Source organism: Eleginops maclovinus, chromosome 8 (genome assembly GCF_036324505.1).
Source record: "Eleginops maclovinus isolate JMC-PN-2008 ecotype Puerto Natales chromosome 8, JC_Emac_rtc_rv5, whole genome shotgun sequence".
In the NCBI taxonomy this organism is placed as follows: domain Eukaryota; kingdom Metazoa; phylum Chordata; class Actinopteri; order Perciformes; family Eleginopidae; genus Eleginops; species Eleginops maclovinus.
In genome coordinates this window covers 2,363,482-2,383,092 of record NC_086356.1, presented here as the reverse complement: position 1 = coordinate 2,383,092, position 19,611 = coordinate 2,363,482, and the positions used below count along the sequence as shown (strand labels likewise).

The window sequence follows — 19,611 nt, the reverse complement described above, 5'->3', positions numbered from 1 at the left end:
GTGATGCAGCGATGATGTATTTTGGTACAGGAAATTAGCGCAGAAAGGGCTCCCTTGACAAAAATCTATGGGATTTTTCCATTGGGTTTCGAAATAATGCAAAAAATAAGGCAACCGTTTGAAAATATTTCCACTTTTTGCTCCGCAGAATAATATCCACATATTTACACCACTTTTAAAATTGTTGAAGCGTAAATGCAATCTCCACAAAAAAACATTTAACATTATAAATACAACACGGTCACCACCGCTGAGCTAAAGGCAGCTAATGCTTAGTAGGCATGATGAAGTTTAGTAGTCTCTTCAGTAGTTTTGTCTTCAGTTTGTGTTAACCACAGATGAGGCCTCTAACCAAAAACATGTTGAAAAAACCATTGACTTTCAGCTGCTAGTGCTAAAATGCTAACTCATTTTTGTGTTTCAGAAATAATTCCTGCCCCACTCTACAAGCTTAGACTGCCAGGGAGACTTACACCCAATATATGATAGACACCTTTCTCAGGTAAAAAAGGGCATTTGTGAGTTGGTTCAGGACAAACTGGGGCCATTTTGCTTTGCTGTGGCTAATCTTTGACACCAGGTGATAATTTAAAATGTTTCGGGGATTCCCTGACGGTTGTTCACACAAACATTACAAAATGTTTACTTTCACGCATCAAATGTCACTAATGGGTAGAAGTAAAATGACTGTTTGACACTTATCTCACCCTGAAGTGGTTCAGTATCGCAGAAAGTCCACACCCGTCTAATGTGTGGGTGGCTCTTGTAATAATACCATTATTCATGACTCCCCACTGGACCCCCACCCCCTCCTTTGACCGAAACAATAGCTGCTAAGCCAAAGAAAAGATGGATGTTGTCAGTATACAAACACACCTGGTTAAGAATTATTTACATACTAAATAGCACTGTTTACTCCAGCTGTGGGCATCTCTGGAGGGGCTGTTTGTACTTCCATATTTTTACAGCACATCTCTAAAATTCAAAAGTAGGATAAAGTGCACTTTTCTTACACGGGCAAAACTTCATACCTGAAATCTCCCCTCCCCTCCTCTCTTCTACTTTCCTCTCCTCTCCTCACTTTTGTACTTTTGCTGTATAGGCAGTGGTGGAAAAGGTATCCAGATGCTTTACTTGAAGTAAAATAACTATTAATGGTACTGATACTGAAGTTAAGGTATTTAAGTTTGATTAGGAAATGATACTTAATGAAAAAGTAGTAAAATCTTTCAATTTAAGAAGCTGGAACGGTGAAATGTTTTTCAACTAGAAACTTAAAAAGGGGTTTTAGTTCCTTAAATATAATGTTGGATGGTTTAATTTACACCAAATAACCTTATTTTTAAAGTTCCTCCTCAGTTTTGAGTATCAAAATCTGAATTTATAAAGTCACTAGTGCATAAATCTGTAAAATAAATGTAGTGGAGTAAAAAGTACAACATTGGCCTCCAAAATGTAGTATAGTAGAAGTATAAAGTAGTATACAATGAACTCAAATTAGTACTTAAGCACAGTACTTGAGTAAATGTAATTACTTTCAACCACTGTGTATATGCAATAGAAATGTGCTTTTTCTACACAAATCTACTGTGGTGTTTATCTTCTAAGTCCTGTACCACTTTGGTTAAAAATGGTTGTTTACATTTAGTTTTGTTCATTGCTTCTTCATAGTGGAAGGATGCACTGTAAAGAAACTGTTAACTCAGTGGTTTGCAGTAGTAGCCATTAGACAGGAGTCTGTGGGTTGTTTTTCCTGGTCCCAGCTGGGCTTGTTCTAGTTCTAATGAGCAGTAGTAGTAACAGTATTGCACCATGAACCAACAGCTGTCTTTTTCCTGTACAGAGGTTAGGTTACTTCGAATGCTGTGTGACCATGTGTTCAATTCTGAGACATAAGTGTGCTCAACATATGGGGCTATGGGCACATGTGTGGGAAACTGATCTCCCTTGGTTTCTTGTCTACAATGAACTAAGTTATCGTTTTAAGGAATGTTATTAACTCTTAAACTCCACAGTATGGCAGCAGACACCAAGCCTCCCCGCGTGAAGCATACAGGAAGATTCCAAACAGACAGACAGACAGACAGACAGACAGACAGACAGACAGACAGACAGACAGACAGACAGACAGACAGACAGACAGACACGATGTAGCCTGTCTGCCTGTTGGTGCAGTTTCACCCCCTCCCCTTTCTCGTCTACATCTCTTCCCTCCATAACGTCACGCCTACTGTTTAGGCTATGTGATGAGTTCTCGCGACATTTCACTCCCCAATAACAAAAACAGTCGCTATCGATGACATCTCGCGATATCTCCTTTAGTCGGAGCCCACCCTTTAATGATGCCGACTGCAGTGTGTATAATAGCAGCAAAGGCAGCTCCGGGAGACTAAGGAGGAGCTGCTGCAAGGTCGACAACAGCATCCTGCTCTTAACAACAAGAGGGAGACGGAATTTAGTCCAGAAGCCGTGCGAGTTAAAGTATCGAGGGTTTTGGGGGATTTTCAGCCGCGGAAGACGGAGGAGGAGAGTGGCCAAAAGTTTCCCGGCTGTACCCTCATGTTCAGAGGCAGCTAACGAGCTACTAGCGCTCGTTGCTTTGCGCGTGCTCATCCGCTTGGGAGAGGAACAGTTGACTGTTTGTCAGTTGGGCGTCCCTTCAGCACTTCATCCACTTAGTTTGTGGGCCATAGCGTGTTTTTATCCCACGCGGTTTTCCCGTTGTGTGTGCCATGTCAGCTCCATCCCCAACACCCCCTGCCTCGGCAGAAAATGATTTTCTAGCACCGGACGCGGGGGGGGCGAGGCCGCCGGGTCCGACGCCCAGCCAGAGCCGCTTCCAGGTGGACATTGTGACCGAGGCGGCTGGAGCCTCCGAGGATAAGTCTCCGAGCTCCGACGCCTCCACTGCTGTCCCATCCGGCGATAAGGCCACAGAGGGTTCTGGTGCTGACCCGGGCGGAGAGGAAGCAAAAGGCCGGTTTAAGGTGGTGAACTTCGCGGATCCGAGTGCGGCGGGAAGCCCGGCCTCTCCAGAGCCGGCTGACGGGCTGCAGAACGGGGACACGGTGATGAGTGAGACCAGTTTGCATTCATCCACAGGGGGCCAGCATCACTATCACTATGACACCCACACCAACACCTACTACCTGAGGACTTTTGGGCACAATACCATCGATGCGGTGCCCAACATCGATTTTTACCGGCAGACAGCAGCGCCGCTGGGGGAGAAGCTGATCAGACCCACCCTGTCGGAGCTGCACGATGAGCTGGACAAGGTAAGCCCCCCCATATGTCTGTGAAAAACCTTAGGCATGGCGGCGCTCACAGTAAATACCATTAAACGGGTTGTATTGTTAATAAGGCAACGTTATGGAAAGGAATGCACACCCTGACTGCCAGATTACTACAGAAATTCATAATGCTCACATCCTCAATTCAGCTAGAAGTAGACTACTACACGTCATGACCACCCAGGCCATGTGTTGTGCCTAGATATTGACACGTGCAGACAACAACATCATGTGCTTTTCTTTGGCTCCTTTTGGGTCACAGACAAGACTGCTTTGTTTTCTGTTGTGTTCACAGATCCAAAGTGTTAAGACAGAAGGTGTGAATGAAAATGACAGGATCTTTGGTGGTGTTACCTTATGTCTGTACGGTCTAGCTCTGTCCTTGTTGTTTACTTTGTGAATAATGACCTTATAAAAGCCACAGAGCAGTTTGAGTCAGGAGATTATCTTGTGAATATCTCTCCTCGTCGTCCATAGCAATTTTTCTATCTGATCTCTGTAGTGTGTTATGAAAACTTCAGGGTTTGTTGATCTTTCTATTCTCTCTTGGAATGTTCTGTTTAATTCACAAGTGGATTATTGAGATCCAATCCTGATAGGCCTGGCTCACAGGGCTCTGTGCAGGCGACAATATGTATGCATTGTCTTGTTAAAACAGGAAAAGGTCTCTTTAAACTCTTGCCACAAAGTTTGGAGTGTCATGTTGGAGCATGACTAGGACAACTAGGCCAACACCAAACGAATAGTGTATGGTTATTTGACTCTTCTTCCACATACGGTTGTCAGAATAACAAATCATTTTACCATAGTCTGTAAATCTGGGTAAGGCCTGTATCACAAAAGCTCCTGTTGTTTTCTTATGTGTCAACTGGTCCAGTGTTTGGATAATGTGGATAAAATAATGTGCTCCAATGAATCATATCTCTTCATAATGCGAGTATCAATTCTACATTAGTACAATGAAAAAAAGGTCATGTTTGTCTGAGCGTGAGTCACCGGTTATAGTCAAGGTTACTTGTTCATAAACTTCAAAGTATCTGTTGGTAGCAGCAGCCTAGCTAAAACATCGTGTAGCTGCTTACTCAATAGAGCTATTCCAAAGCCTGAGCTGTAAACACAGGCGCTATGAATAGAAGACATTCATGAATTAATGCAGTATGTAAGATGTGGCAAACTTTGATTTAAACTTCCCATTCCCAAGAGCCTTTTGTTCATTAAGAATACAGTTCTTTGATGCAGCACAGTTGGAGAATATCTTCTTGAGCAGAGTTCACCGGATTATCCTGTCAGAAAGGAAAGGCGATAATGCTGAAGAGATGCACCATTTATAACATACTCTTGTCACTGTTTAATTATACCTTTTGAGCATTGAGTTTCACACACAACAACTTTTTCCCCCTTAGTTTTTATGAATTCTCCTTCCAATCTTCCCTTGAGCTTTTTCTGACATTTTATATCAAGGTCAAGCAGAAATGGTTAAAAACGATAGGCATGTTCTTGACTATCCAACCTAGGCCAACTCAAAATGGTGTTACAGTATGTTGGGTCAAACTGCTAATCTTGTTTTCCTATTCTAATTTCACACGGTTCTGGAACATTTAGCCAATTATAGACTGGACTTAATTTTAAAGGGATTTCTTCCATAGCCACAACTCAGAATTGTGTAAAATGACAAGAAAAATGATTGATTGTGGAAAAGCATCTTTTAAGCTCTGCATGTATTATATTTAAAGTATTGTTTGGTAGAGAAACCCAGCTATCATAGTGCCACTAGTACTTTTAAAACTTAAAAACATGCCAAGTCAGACAGTCATTGTTGCGTGTGTATTTCACAGCGATGGAGGAGTCGTTGCCCTTTTTTTGGTTCCTCTTTATCCTCTATGTTGTTGAGGTACAGAATAACATTTTGTAGTGTGCTGCTGTTGGGTAATTCATTTCCTTTTGGAAAATCGTCATGCCACCACTAGATGATTGTAACACTTTTACATGAACTGAATCACGTAGACCTCAAAGTGCTCATAAAAATGGAAATGGAGCTCCATTAGTTGCATATCAAGTGCTTCTCGCTTCTTGAAAATGTTACAAATGAATCTAATCTGGTGTTTGACCCTTTGTACCTCCTTTTTAGATTCAACATAACAAAGGAAGTAATAAAAAGGATAGACATTGCTTTTTATAAACATGTCATGGGTGCTGTTTTCTGTCCAGAAGCAAGTGTTGGCCATGATGTTGAGGTGATTTACAAAAGCGATGACTAGCCTAACATCCACACGGTCCAAGCAAGTGTAAGAACCTTGGATTATTGTTCATAAATCACGAGCAGAGTATGCATTACTTGCACCCCGCTGACCTTGTCTTCAGTTTATCAAATTAGAGAGGTGAAATATCAGGCTGTTCATGGGAAGGCCATCATGTGGATTGCCATGTTAGCATTACTGGATGGGATATGACACTAATGTAATGACTAACATGGAGAGGAAAAGGTTAGAAGTTAGAACACAGCACATAGGCTCTGGAACTGGAAATGGTTTTGACTATTGAGCCTATCAATACACAGGAAATGATACAACACCCCATGGATTATGCATGTTGTTGCTGCATTGAGTGTTAGGAAATCCAGCCAGCTATAGTGTGTGTGTTGTTCCTATACAAGGCCTCTTGTAAGGTGTTCAGTAATCAGGAAGGGAAAGTGATCTCTGGGTTTATGCTCTGTCAATTTGTCCAGATAACGGCCTCCTGGAACAGTTATGATTTTGAGATGTCAAGGTGAAGGACTCCCTCAGCCTCCTAACTAGCTTTTGATTTACTGAAAGTGGTTTTCATGTGCATGATGAAGCCATTTCTAACATTTAAGGATGCAGAATGGCGGCCCGTATTGCTTGGTCTTTGGTACGGTTAGGACTTAGGGTTAACGTCTGGTTTCTGCATTGACAAGAGGTTGCTAAGTGTGCTTCACAACATGGAGGCATACTTTTACCTATGATCCCTACCTCTGGTCAGCAGAGTTGGAAAAAGTACTATTACCACACTGTAAAAATACTCAATTTCATGTAAAAGTACTGCATCAAAATGTAGTAGAGTAGGAGTATAAAGTAGTATAAAATGACAGTACTTGAGTAAAAGTACTTGGTTACTTTCCAACACTGATGATCAGCTATATGGTGAAAGGCAAAGGAAGGGAGACTGCTTTTTCATTATCTATGAAGCAACTGATGAGCACATACCCTGCAATCAAGTAGCTTGTGATGAAAAGCTAGTCATGTTTTCTGAAGGTTGTGAAATAGGGCTCCTATTGTGTTCCTCAGTCAGAGTATATTGGGTCTTCATGGCAAGCATGTAGTACAGTATCAGTAGTTGGGCCTGTTTCATCACCACACAATTACTGCAGCTGCAGATATGGAGGATCAACTGATAGACGGCAGGATTTAATTAGCTGCTGCGGTTGGCTCACATTCATATTGCAAGCCCTGTTTGGCTCAATATCTGGGAAATAGCTCTGGGACTATGAAATCAGGAGGTTTGTGGTTGTTTGAAGGTCATGGTGACCCTGGTGTCTCCACTGCATCCTATCTACCATTGAAAGGTTTTTCCCTCATTGTCCTGCACGCCCAGATCGAAATGTGGAATGGAAATTCCACTGTACCAATTGACCGTTGCTCATGGACTTTTTACAGCAATCAATGAGTCATTCTGCGTTCTGAGGGCAGTTTTTAGAGACTGATCTCACTGCATTTCCCAAATGACCGCTGAACACTTCAGGGTTTTCATGTAACCTGATCGGGGCACAGATGGTGAGCTCCACAAGGAGAAAGTGGGCTTTATTTGCAAAGGGACAGTCCAAGCAGGAAGGTCTCCATGTCTCGGTGTGTCCTGCAGCAGCAGCCACAGCAGGGCAGAGTGCTGGAGGTCTTTATTGACAAGTCAGAAGTTGATGCCAGGGCAGATTTATTCAGTCCAGACCAGCCAAGCATGAACACGCTGTGCTTAAACATACCCCCCTCCCTTAGTGTCATTCCACTGTATCAGCTCTATTGTGTGAGAAGAGGCATTGTTTCAGCAGGCCCTTTACCTTTTGAAATGTAAGATGATGTTTGAATCAGCTCAGTTTAAATGTTCCCCTATATTTAAAGTGCCATCTCATTTAAACACACAGACGCGTCAGAAGAAAACCACAGCATTTTTGGACAGAGCAATTAAAATCATGACTGAATGATTGAATCTCGTTAATAAAGCCAAGCCAATACTGTACAGCAGTCAATCAATTTGGATCTAGTTGTCTGTAGTTTTTGTGGTGTGTTTAAATGGCTCCACCACAACTAGTTCTGTCTGTGTTTGGTGTGTCAGGGAGATCAGCAGATTGCCAGATAACAGATCAGTGGCGATCTAAATGAGCCACTTGGTTTTGGATTAAGGCTGTTGTCTATAGACACACCATTGTCTGTTAACTGCAGGGAGATATACAGAACAGGCAGGCTATTATCGGAACTTGTTTTGGTATTTTCTCTGCTTTACAGTCCTTTTAAATGTTGGGTGAGATGACTGTATATACTGTGCAGTGGTAGAAATGTTTCCACCAGTAAATGAAAGTGGGAGTGAAGTTTAACAGAGAAAGACGAACAGTTGCACTGTAGTTTTTTCTGACAGTGTTTTGTCAACTTTTTTTAATGAGATGAGCAAATCCTTTTCACACACACACACACACACACACACACACACACACACACACACACACACACACACACACACACACACACACACACACACACACACACACACACACACACACACACACACACTTTCAGTTCACATTTGTTGCAGCTAGGTAACTCTGTGAACAAGCTATACCCGCAGAGATATCTGATGTGCGGCTGTGGTGTACTCAAACTTACTGACAACCCATTTGAAAAAATACTTACTTGAGAAACTGAACAACATGCTGTGACACGAAAACAGGTTAAATCAGGTGATTTCTCATGCATTTGGAGTTTAGGCTTACTCCTATATGCCCATGAGTTTTAAATGAAGATAGATGATAAAAACAAGCTGGCAGCTGCTCTGAAACACTGAGGTACAGCTGTGGGGTTTGCTGCTCCTAACGGGAGATGTTGTGAGGCTGCACAATGGAGCTGCTGTTAGTGTGTGCACCTTTTTTTCTGGACAAACCTACATCCCCCCGTTTCTCCCCTGTCCCCCCCTTTCTTTGTTTGCTGCACAGATTGTACACAGAAACAGGAAGCAAAGGACGCCCCAGGCTTCTGGTGTGGCCTTTGACAGGAGAGGGAGTCCTTTTGTCTCAGCATCAGCCATGGCTGATGGCCTTACAGCTGTTGTAACACACACTCCCACACACACAGCTCGTAAACCTCTGTGTGGGTAAGAGTGTGTGCTTTTTGTTTGCAGAGGACCTGGCTTCCTTCTTATCCCTAAATCCAATTGCGTCACATGGAGCCTGATGTCAGAAAAAGCAAAACAACTCCACCCCCCTCCTGAGACCATTTGTGCCAGTGTGCACGCCCAGCAGTTACTGGGGAATACATGAGTTTGTTTCCCCCCTTACCTTAGAACAAGGTGAAGTACAGGCACTTCTTGTTCACTGTCCACTCATTGGAAGTAAGTGCTGGAGTTTAGGACTCGGGGTCTCAAGAGAACGCAGAGAGGACCAAAAACATTCTCATGTATTTTTTAACTATCGCGCAAAACCATGCCACCTCGATGTAAACATCCCACACCGCTGATAACATAAGCAGATGTGTCAGACTTCTGTTACTTCAAAAAGCTAGTTTAAGACTTGTTCAGATTAATCAGATTAGCACATCAGCTAGGAAAATGACTCCACTTCCTGCGCCCCGCCCACGGTGAGAGTACACAACCACCTCAAGGCTCTACTAACATATTAGCAGATCGAGGTACTTCTTTACAAAGACAATACTCCTGAATTATACCCTATGACTCTTAAAGCAAATCATTTCACTTTAAATAACGTATAACACAAACTCATTAAGAACACGAGTTTTGAAGAAATGCAGAGCACAATTTGGTGTTAGCCGGATCCTCTCGTGTCGCCCCAGCAGTGTTGTGGTGGAGGTCACAGATATCCAGTCGTATTAAACAGTTCAGATCAGCTGCTGTCACATGTACTCCAATTTGCAAACACTGTTCTTGTATTGACTGAAGCAGACATGCCAGCGATGAACAAAAATGGCCTGAGGCTAGCAGAAAGGCATGCTGGGACAGTGAACTTGAGAGCTTACTGTCCCGACTGGAACATGTTTAGCCTACGTAATGTCGCTCCTTATAAGAGTGCTTCATGGTAAAGGTTTTATTTTCAGAAATGTCCACCAACTGTTGAGGCACTTTGAAATCAGCAGGAAAAAGTTGGTTACAATAATATTTTCCAACATGGAAATATCCACACTTACACACTCAGGGACTTTCTCTGGAATTTCGTCCCCCTCTAGGAACACAACAGTGACGACCTTCATAATGACATTTCCCATTGCCTGCAGTCTGTTAGCACTCAGTGCGGCACTGCAGATCGACTGACCGCTCCAAACACTCACACTCTGAACACTTCACAACGCACATGTACCATTTTCACTCAGGGCCTCAGTCACAGCATGAGCGATGAATGTTGACATCCTTTTCTCACATGATACTACCCCCCCATCCCCGTGGAGTGGCATAACAAACTTTCTACGACTGCTTTGAATGGATATGACTGTTTAAAAAAAGCTTAAAATTGCCAAGGACAATAAAATCGAGAGCGGTCTGCACAACCTACTGCAGCAAATGTAGAAAAGTGGGCATAAAAATGCATCAGGAATGGATTTTCTTGACTAATAGATGTATTATCAATTGTCTCAAAATGCTTCCTAGGAGTCATACTGAAAGTAGTAAATGCTTGCTCAACTTTTAAGACTTTTCTAAATCAATTTCTGATTTAAATCCTGTCTCCAAGCTGTCCGTATATCCCACCTACAGTAAAAGGCTGTATACATTTATAGGAGCATTCTTTCCTTTGTTGGAGTTAGCTTTCCATTTGAACAGGAAATGAGTGCTTTCTCTTGTTCCCCTCAGTTACGGGCTACAAAGAAAGTCAAGGTTCCCAACTCTTAATTATTCACCTTGACCCGAGGACACTGAGACAATGAGCGCTGTGTCTGCACCGCATGTCTGCATGTGTTCTTTGTTCAGAGGGCGATAAAGTCAAACATGTTTGGAGGTCAGATTGATGTAACAGCAGTCGCCTCACCCTTTGCTTATAGAAGTAGCTAAAATCAACTTCCTGTGAGCGTGTTACCAGCATCATGGAAAACTTCTCTGACATCCTTTTTATATATATATTTACAAGCTGCCACATTGGCTTGTGTGTACACATGCGAGCCGTATGGCAGGATGTGCCCGCAATCCGCTCCACTTCCATTCAATCGCTTTAATTAAGTCGTTCTTGGTGGCCCGCTCCTGTAAACAAAGGCTTCTACAACGCACATGTGACGGACAGTTGGGAGTTTACAGGACATGGGAGAAAATGTGGCTCTGGAATGTGCCGGATGCCGGGGCCACACCACGAACAGCACGTGAGCGCTGCCTCTGAACTGCCTCGACTCTCACGTGTGAGGTGTCCCTCAGGGACTCGGTCCACTGGGAAACACTAGAGCGCTTTCATTGGGAAAGCTGGCAATTTAATGTTCAGAGTTTAATTTCTGTTACATATTATACGGGTTAAGGTATGGAAACTGTATAAATCCAAGTGAACTTTACTCTCAATTTCTGTGTGACTAGTGATAAAGATAAGTTCTGTTAAATGTAAACGTTTTTTGTTACGCCTTTTACTTAGATTGAAAAAGTTTCATTTCATTAAACCTCTGCTCACATTGGAAGCCATTCAGACACATGCTTTTCTCCCTGTTGTAATTTACCGCAGAGAAGCGTTTTGATGGTGACAGCAGAGCCAGCAATTTCTATTACCGTCATCACCATTATTTTCAGAGAACACAGCTCTCAGTAACACTTTTATTTCATTAGCCTCCATCTGCTAAAAAAAGGTCAATAAATATTGCATTATCACATTTGGCAGAACTGTGCTTTGATTTGGTCATGCCATTAAAGCGTCTTTTGAAAGCGATAATAAGTCTGTCGTCCAATGGCTAACATTTACTCTATTCCATCACAAACCATAACTCCTCAGTATGTTCACATCAGCGCCTCTCCATTCCCTAACCTTGCTGAGCAACAAAGCTCCTCACTGTGTGCCAGTGCCTCAATCATCACCTCTTTCACACTCATGCCAGAGTCCAATAGTAATTCGACACAATTCCAAAACAAAAATCTCTGCAGTGTCGGGCCGGTTCCATCAACAGGCCTCAGTGGGCAGCAGGGAATCTAACTCTGGGAGAGTTTCAGCGCGGTAAAAGAATAATGAACTGAGTGGTGGGAGGTTTTTCCAAACAATGGAGAGATGTCTCCGAGCGTGGACATCTGATCGGTCCTCTCTGTCACTGATGGAGCCATGCAGGGAGGGCGGGGGCCAATAGGTATATGAGAATCCATCAGCCCGGCTCGAAGGATGCTGACCACTGCACTGTAAACTAATACAGTATATCGGACACAGTGTACCAACAGACAGAGCTGCTGAGTTACTATTAACCCAACTGAAAGTCTAACAAGCCATGGAGGACTCTTGTTTGATGTTGACAGTCCCAATCCCAGAAATACTCCATGTAAAACTGCTGGAAAATGTGTAACAGAGATATCTGACTGGAATAATAAGCTCTACAGACTATATGTTGTGTCTCATGTCTCTGGTGCTTCCTGAAATTGATCCGCTGATAAACGAGCAGTTATAATATTTTGTCAAGGGCAAAATATTCTCCCAGCTCCTTGTTTTAAATGGTGCTGTTGGGTGAGTAACCTTCAGCGTTTGGCTTCTCGTTCAGAGCGGTTCCACTGTTACACGAGCCAACATAATCCTGGCTTCAGTAAAACTAAGTGCCTGTAGTGATGCCTGTTTTTCCATGATGTTGAGTGTTCTCCAGCCTCGCCGAAACAACGGGAGCCTTATTTGTTTTTTGATTAGGTGCCTTGCGTCAGTGCTTGTAGTTTATTATAATTCATTAGTGTGTAGTCAGCAGAACGTGCCAGTGATTCCAGGAAATGCTCGGTACGTCCTGCATATTCTGTTGTCTAATCACACAGGAATTGTAGTCTTGATAGTTTTCTTGAATCTCACTTTACTTTGTCTTGCGTTAAAGTTTGTGAGATCTGATCGCATCATTAGATTTATTTTTTGTCACGATGCCCTTGCGAGTCGTTGTACAGTGTGCTCTGCCGTGCTAAGCCCCCCATGCTTTGTCATTGGGGTGCAAAGCCAGCCTTTGTGTGGCTTCAGCCATGTAGATAATGTTCACTAACTCATCCTGTGTGCTGCTCACACACTGTTCCTGAGTGGAAGTCACAAAGTCTGTTTGATACCTGCAAGGCAGAAGAATGTGAGTCTTTTAAAAGCCGCTGGCTTCAACCTGTTCCTACCATTCAGCATGCAAATTAACTAAAGAACACATTGTGCTCCGGTGTGGTTTTCCTTCCTTTTCCTTCGGCGTTCTGATCCTGAAAGTGTTTCAGTGTTCTCTGGTGATTTTGTGGCTTCCACCTGTTTGCCAAGATGTTTTTTGTGTGCTGTAGAAATTGTCCTTAAGACCTGCGGTGGCAGGAAGGTTTGGGCAGCACCTCTCAACAAAAAGTTAATCCAAAGCAGGTTTCTACCAACGTCAGGGCTTTTTCCACCTTAAACATGTCACTGCAGCAGAGACAGGTTTCTGTGTCCGTGTCATCAAAAGCTGCTTCTTTTTATTGGATTCCTCTGCTTTGCTGCCTTCTCACTTGCTTTGAGAGGAAAACAATCAAACTGTATAGATAAAACACATATAGATCAGAGATCCTGGAGGGTTCTGATTCTTATTATGTAGTATTGATTTGTAAAACAAAGTGATGTTAGAGGGTTTTATTAGCAGAGTTTGCTCATATAAAAAAATGGTAGCTGCAACACCCTGAAGCGTTTCTGACTTTTTAATAAAAAACCCTTCGCTGTTGGCATCCAACGACATGATGCACACCATTTGTTAGGGATTGCCAATACAAAGATACACCTGGGAAATCTCAGTTTTGTATTTAATGCTGATGGCTATATTCTGCTTTGTAATAAAGAACCAAACGGCTCCAGCATCTTTATCTCTTTACAACGTTCCAGCTCCACACAAGTTATCCCGATGACCAACGTTTGTCAAACACCTTTTGATTGGAATGTTTACTGATCTCGAACCTGCTGCAGAGGAAGCCAGTCTTTCCACATTCCTGAGCATAAAGCTATCTTTGAGAAAACATGCCTCATCAATGTGATCAAGTGTTCTTTCAAAAGGAGCTGAGGCAGGCCGGAGTTTTCTTTCTGCAAATCAACCAACAGATGCTCCCTGGTGTCCCTAATGCCCCACCAGGGCACGGCGCTGGATTCAGTGTTGCGTAACGACATCAGCAACATCACCTGACATCACTCAGAGCTAAGAATGTGTCCCTCTGAACAGCTGCTCTATAATCTGTCCCAGAAGCAGATGTGATTATCTTTGAATTGTTAAACCGTCCTTATGCTACGTGACCGCTCAGTTTTCTTTTACAGACCGTTCAAAAAACCATTTCAGTATCTTTCATTAAACACGTGTCAAACTAATCCTGGTTATAGTTCAGGACTTGGTGTTGAACCTCGGTACTTCTTTGTTAAAGCCATGTAAAAAAAACAGGGGTCCGGTCAGATCCATTACCTTTTTACCTCGTTCTTTGAGGCAGTCGTTCCTGACTGAAATGCCAGTGTTTGGACAGCTGGTTCCCACTTAATCATTCAGTTTGCCTACTGGTCTCATGGCAGGTTTTACGGACATGCTATTTTTCTTAGCTAATCCTAAATCCATTGGTAGATGGTATGTTTTCAGCAACAACCTTGGAGCTCCACCCTTTCCACATGTGTTTTTGATAGGTTTGTGTTGAAGGCCTGAAGATCTTTTTATTAGGATGATTGAGTCATCATTAAGTTCATGGCAAACCCATTTATTATTCAACTGTAGCTGCATTGACCGGCGTCTCTTTGATTTGTTGCACTATCAATCGAGAGAGAATGTGGATCATTTTATTTTTAACTTAATTTCCTGTTATTTTAGCTTCGTTGAAAGAAGGCCATTTCTTTTGTTGTTTTCTGCTGTATTAGGGATTGTTGTTGTCTGTCATTCAATACCAAAACTAGCTTTCTGATCACACTGAACAAACATAGTTAAATAAGTTGTACAATGCACAATGTATCGCGTCTCCCAGCATAACTCCAAAGTACTCCTAGGGCTGCCCCCCCTCTTTTGTAAGGCTCTTATGGCGTATTGGCTGTTCCGCTTGATCCCGTGTGTCGTGTGGACTGGCTTTGCTTTGGACCGATCCCAACACGGCTCCTGCCAAGAGTTTAATGTTTCCCTTACTGATGTCTGTGTCCGATGCCAACAGAATAAAGCTTTTGTGTCGAGGTAGTCAGGAGTGAACATCGGGGCTAGGCGACATGGTACATCCTCCTATTGTGTTTCCGTCTCCCATTAGTCCAGGGATGGGGACAATGCAGGTACCACATGTATAAGAAGATTAGCACAGCAGATACACACTGTGCATTGATTTCCCAGTGTATGCCATGGTGTGTGTTCATGATGACTAAAAGCTGCTTCATTGTGGCGTCAAAAGTATTGAAGTTCAATATTCAACCCAAAAGCACTCGAGCTTCTAGTGCCAAAGATTCTTCATTTTAAGACTTTATTTTCTGCTGTTTTATGAAAGTGTTTGCCTAATGCTTAGTTATGCCTCATTCTAGTACAATATTTTTGTTTTTGCGAGCAGGATGTCCCTAAGCCATGTTTGACCTTGAGAGGATGATATGACACTGAAGCCAAAGCTAACGTGCAGAGAGATTTTGGCTCTCCTTGTAGCTGCCGTAGTTGACAGATGGCTCAGGTGAAAAGATGCTGAGTGATCGTGCTCCACTCGCCCACAGCTCCGCTCTGAAGGCCTGGCACTCTTGGATAATTTATAACACCTATTTATATTTGTAACAGAGTCTCAGTGCTGAAAGGTGTTCGTCCACAAATTGGTTTTGTGTTTCGTGAGATTAGATGCAGTTCATTTTAAGAAAGAGAAGCCCTAAACCTCTTTCCACCCCCAATTTCAAGGTCAGCCTTTCATCTTAACTATACACAAGTTTGGTGACTGCATCTTGAATGGTTGCAAAGGGACCCACATTGTCTCGTATCTGTCCAAACATATGTCATGAAATAATTACCCAACGAGATCACATATTTGTATCTTTCCACGCAGCGAGCCTCTGGAATTGTACTTCTTTACAACCCTCTCTTCTATTGTGGCGCAAGAAACACATTGAAGCCCCCGGGGTAATTAACTGCGCTATAACATTATGCCTTTCAAAATGACTCTTTTTAGATCAGCTATTGTTAAGGATGCCAGAGCTGCTCTGAAGTCCTGCTGGGAAGCTTATTTTTGTCTGACACTCTTTAATGTACAATCTTTGTGGCCGGTGGGAGGAGGAAATGCTTTGAAAAGCCTCTGAGTCAGTGCCTGGAGGATTAGTTTGAAGACGTCCTGTGTTCATCACCATAAGGGCTATAAATGGAGTAGAAACAGTATGCTGTATACCAGAAGATTCCTGGCAGGGAGGCCACCAACGTCACGGCATTGTCTGTGCACGGGAGGGAGACTTCCTGTTGTAGTAACACAAGGACAGACCCATCAGCCAGCGGGCTTATCAAGTTGACATTACATGATTATTTTGTCCTCTCAATGTCATTTCACATAGTCTTATTATGGTTTTAATTAAAAGAAGTGGAGCTATTACAAGGAAATACAATAACGTCAGATCCTTGAAGTTGTCTTTGAGGGAAACGTTCTTCATTATGTTACACGGTCACATTTAAACCATGGAAATACTCAGCTGTATCTGAAGTGGTGTCATGATGAATGACGTTTAATGAGATGTATTTTTTATTCTATATGATTGTAAAATGATTGATCTGTTTAGGATAAATTAAGACTGAAAAAAATAAGGATGTTTTGCTTGATTTGACTTTTTTCTTAGCCAATCAAACTGCACTATGGGGATTGCGTCCTTACCCAGCAGTGGCTCAGTCAGTAGGGGCTTGGACTGGGAATCGTAGGGTCGCCGGTTCAAGTCCCCGAACAGACTTGAAAAATGGAAAGTGGACTGCTACTTGGAGAGGTCCCAGTTCACCTCCTAGGCCCTGCTGTGGTGCCCTTGAGCAAGGCACCGGACACCTCCAATCCCCCCCCCTCCCCATTGCTCCCCGGGCGCTGCACGATAGCTGCCCACTGCTCCTAGTACTAGGATGGGTTAAATGCAGAGGACTAATTTCACTGTGTGTGCTCTGCTGTGTGCATGTATGTGACTAATAAAGAGGGTTTCATCCTCCGATTCTATCTATCTATCTTACCCCACCACAGCGGCACCCAAGATGCACCAAACTCCCCACATTTAAATCGACTCTGATTCTTCACATACAAACACGATGTCTTATCTTTTGTGCTTTTCAGGAGCCGTTTGAGGATGGGTTTGCTAACGGAGATGAGCTCAGCCCGGCTGAGGAGGCCGCGTCTAAAGAAGCGGCCGAGTCCAAAGGAGTGGTTAAGTTCGGCTGGGTCAAGGGAGTGCTGGTGAGTCTCATTTTTGAAACACAATCATTTCTCCTGTAGTCGTCACTTCATCTCCTTTGTTGTGTTTCAAAATAAGTTGAATCATCCAGAAGCTCTGTCAGATACAATGTAAAGCGAGGGAGTATGTGTCACCATAATTCTACTATTAGATTGACCGTTGTTAGGAGCCAGAAGCTTTAAAGCAGCGCTTATACTTTGGTAGGCTAACCCATAAGTTAGCATTGCAAGGGTTCCCTTGACTAGAAAGACGTTTTGGAATATTGCAGAAATAAGATCTTTTGCCAAAACACATTTATGATAATGACAGGTTTTGTTCAGCAGGATGATCTCCACATATGTACACCCCTTCATCCTTTCTGAAGCTTAAATGCAATCACTCGAAGTAGCTAAAGCTACATAGGAACTACAACAAGGTGACTTTATACCACCAGCGCTAAGCTAAAGGAGGCTAGTTTTTGCTGTTTAGTAGTTTCATTTCATAAAAGCTTCTCACATTGACAGGTGGGGTATTAACTGGCTTATTTTATGATGAAGAACAACCCATCGAAATCTCTTTAGCCTCAAGTGCTAAATTGCTAACTCCGGGTGATATTAAACAAAGGACATGCAAACTTAGTTTAGTTTATAGGAGACTATAATTAAATATTTGGTCACGTATTTAGACTTAATGACAGATATCCTGTATTACTTTGCTTATAAACTTGCTAATGTATTACAAGGTGACATTAGCTTGATTAAAAAGAAATCTGAATATACTCTATAACCAAGCCAGTGTGAAATACCGTAATACCAGTAAGAAAACCCAACATAAATGTGACTGTATATCTGCAGCGTGCCCACTGACGGAATAGTTTCACTGTAGGTCTATTCTACCAATGCGGCCACAAATGTCTCAGATTCTTCTAAAGATCTGCCGTGTGTTGACTCAGTGAAGTGGATCTCAGGTGCGAAGTGTGCCGCTGTATAATTGGAGCTGTTAAGAGTAGATGACACGGTGTTCAGGATTGTGGAGCACCAGTGTGACTTTCTCCCGGCTCCTCAGACGGAGTTTGGCTGCTGGTGAACCTCTGAGGAAGGAAGCTCTCCAAACAACAGAGCGATGTGCTTCATGTCTAATTGAAGTATGAAAGTATAGTTTATACACAAAGTACAGTCAGCAGGGCATCTGGATACTATCATCCCGCTCCTATTTTGACATAAAAGTCCTTTACTTCCTCTCTAAAACAAACCTTGAACTTATCCATAAACCTTTTAGTTTTGTAATGGAATTTGTGAAGACATTTAGAATATTTACTTAAAAGTGGCCCCTGCTGTGGGAGGGGTCTTTCATCAGGGCTACAAGAAATAAACATGCTAATCTACTTATTGCAATCACTATAAACATGTAAAACAATAAGTAAGCAGCACAAGCAATCACTAACCAGTGATGTGGACACAGACCCTGCTGGAATTTAGTTCAGAATTGATTTAGTTTCCATTTTTTTAGTCATTTATTTTTGGTTCTGACAAAAAATTAAATAAAAGTAGATAAAATTACAATTAAGTTAGGATGCATTTCAAATGTTAGTTTTAAATGAGTATTATCATTTGTGTTTTAATACAACTTTCTCAACTTAATTCTGATACGAATTTGACTTTTGCATTTCCTCACATTGTCGTTTTTAAAGTACATTTAAACGTTATAGAAATATCCTTTGTGCAGATCCAGTCTGCTAGCATTATCATCACAACGTAGATGCTGCTTTCAGAAAAGCCTCATGCAGCTTTGATGTATTTCTCACCAATGTATGCTGCAACCATGCTATGTCTAAAATCAATGTTGCAGTTTGCATCAGCAGCAAATGTGAAACTCTGTTTGGTTGAACTAAAGCTGCCCCCCCCACTAACCCTCCCTCCTCTCTGCAGGTGCGCTGCATGTTGAACATTTGGGGTGTGATGCTCTTCATCCGCATGTCATGGATCGTGGGTCAGGCTGGAATCGGTAAGCAGTGATTACCCCTCTGACTTTCTGTTTGTGTTTTTGGACGTATTGCGTGCACACCAGCTTCCTGTGGGTGAACGGGAGAAAAAGCAGATGGTGTAACTCCTTGTTCCTCTTCAGCAGTGTTGCTCTATGCACAGCAGAGGAACACATTGTTTTAGAACAATACATACAAAGAGTCGAGCTTACAGTTGTGAGGCTCAATGGGAAATTGAAAAGATTCAGAGGATTTATTGTCTAATCCACAACAGCTACAGTGTTCAATGCTAATCTGAAGGTCTCCTCGAACAGAACAACATGTAATACACTTCATACAAAGAGAACAAATACATCCAATGTGCAAATAAGATTCAGGAATAGCATTTAAAGTAAGGATAAGTACTGTATACGGGTCAACAGGTAGCATATCAAGGCTACTAACCACCATACGCCACATGTTTTATTAGATGATGTATTATCAATGTTTAACTCTCATTTCTACTTTTTCCATTAATATGTTAAGTAATTATGGAAGGTTCTGTAGATAACAGCTTCATCTTTGAGAGGTTACTAGCTTCAGTCAACATTCAATAATCTTTT

The 19,611-nt window shown here is 42.4% G+C and overlaps 1 protein-coding gene across 1 annotated transcript in view; it reads left to right on the top strand.

The window, feature by feature from the left end:
• The first annotated feature begins 2,375 nt into the window (after window positions 1–2,375).
• Window positions 2,376–19,611, top strand: part of slc12a2 (solute carrier family 12 member 2) — a 41,627-nt gene continuing 24,391 nt past the window's right edge. Inside the window, exons 1-3 of the mRNA XM_063888991.1 lie at window positions 2,376–3,278; window positions 16,932–17,051; window positions 18,957–19,032. Of these exons, the coding sequence (XP_063745061.1) occupies window positions 2,733–3,278; window positions 16,932–17,051; window positions 18,957–19,032 (742 nt within the window). The 5' untranslated portion in view covers window positions 2,376–2,732. The remainder of the gene's footprint in view (window positions 3,279–16,931; window positions 17,052–18,956; window positions 19,033–19,611) is intronic.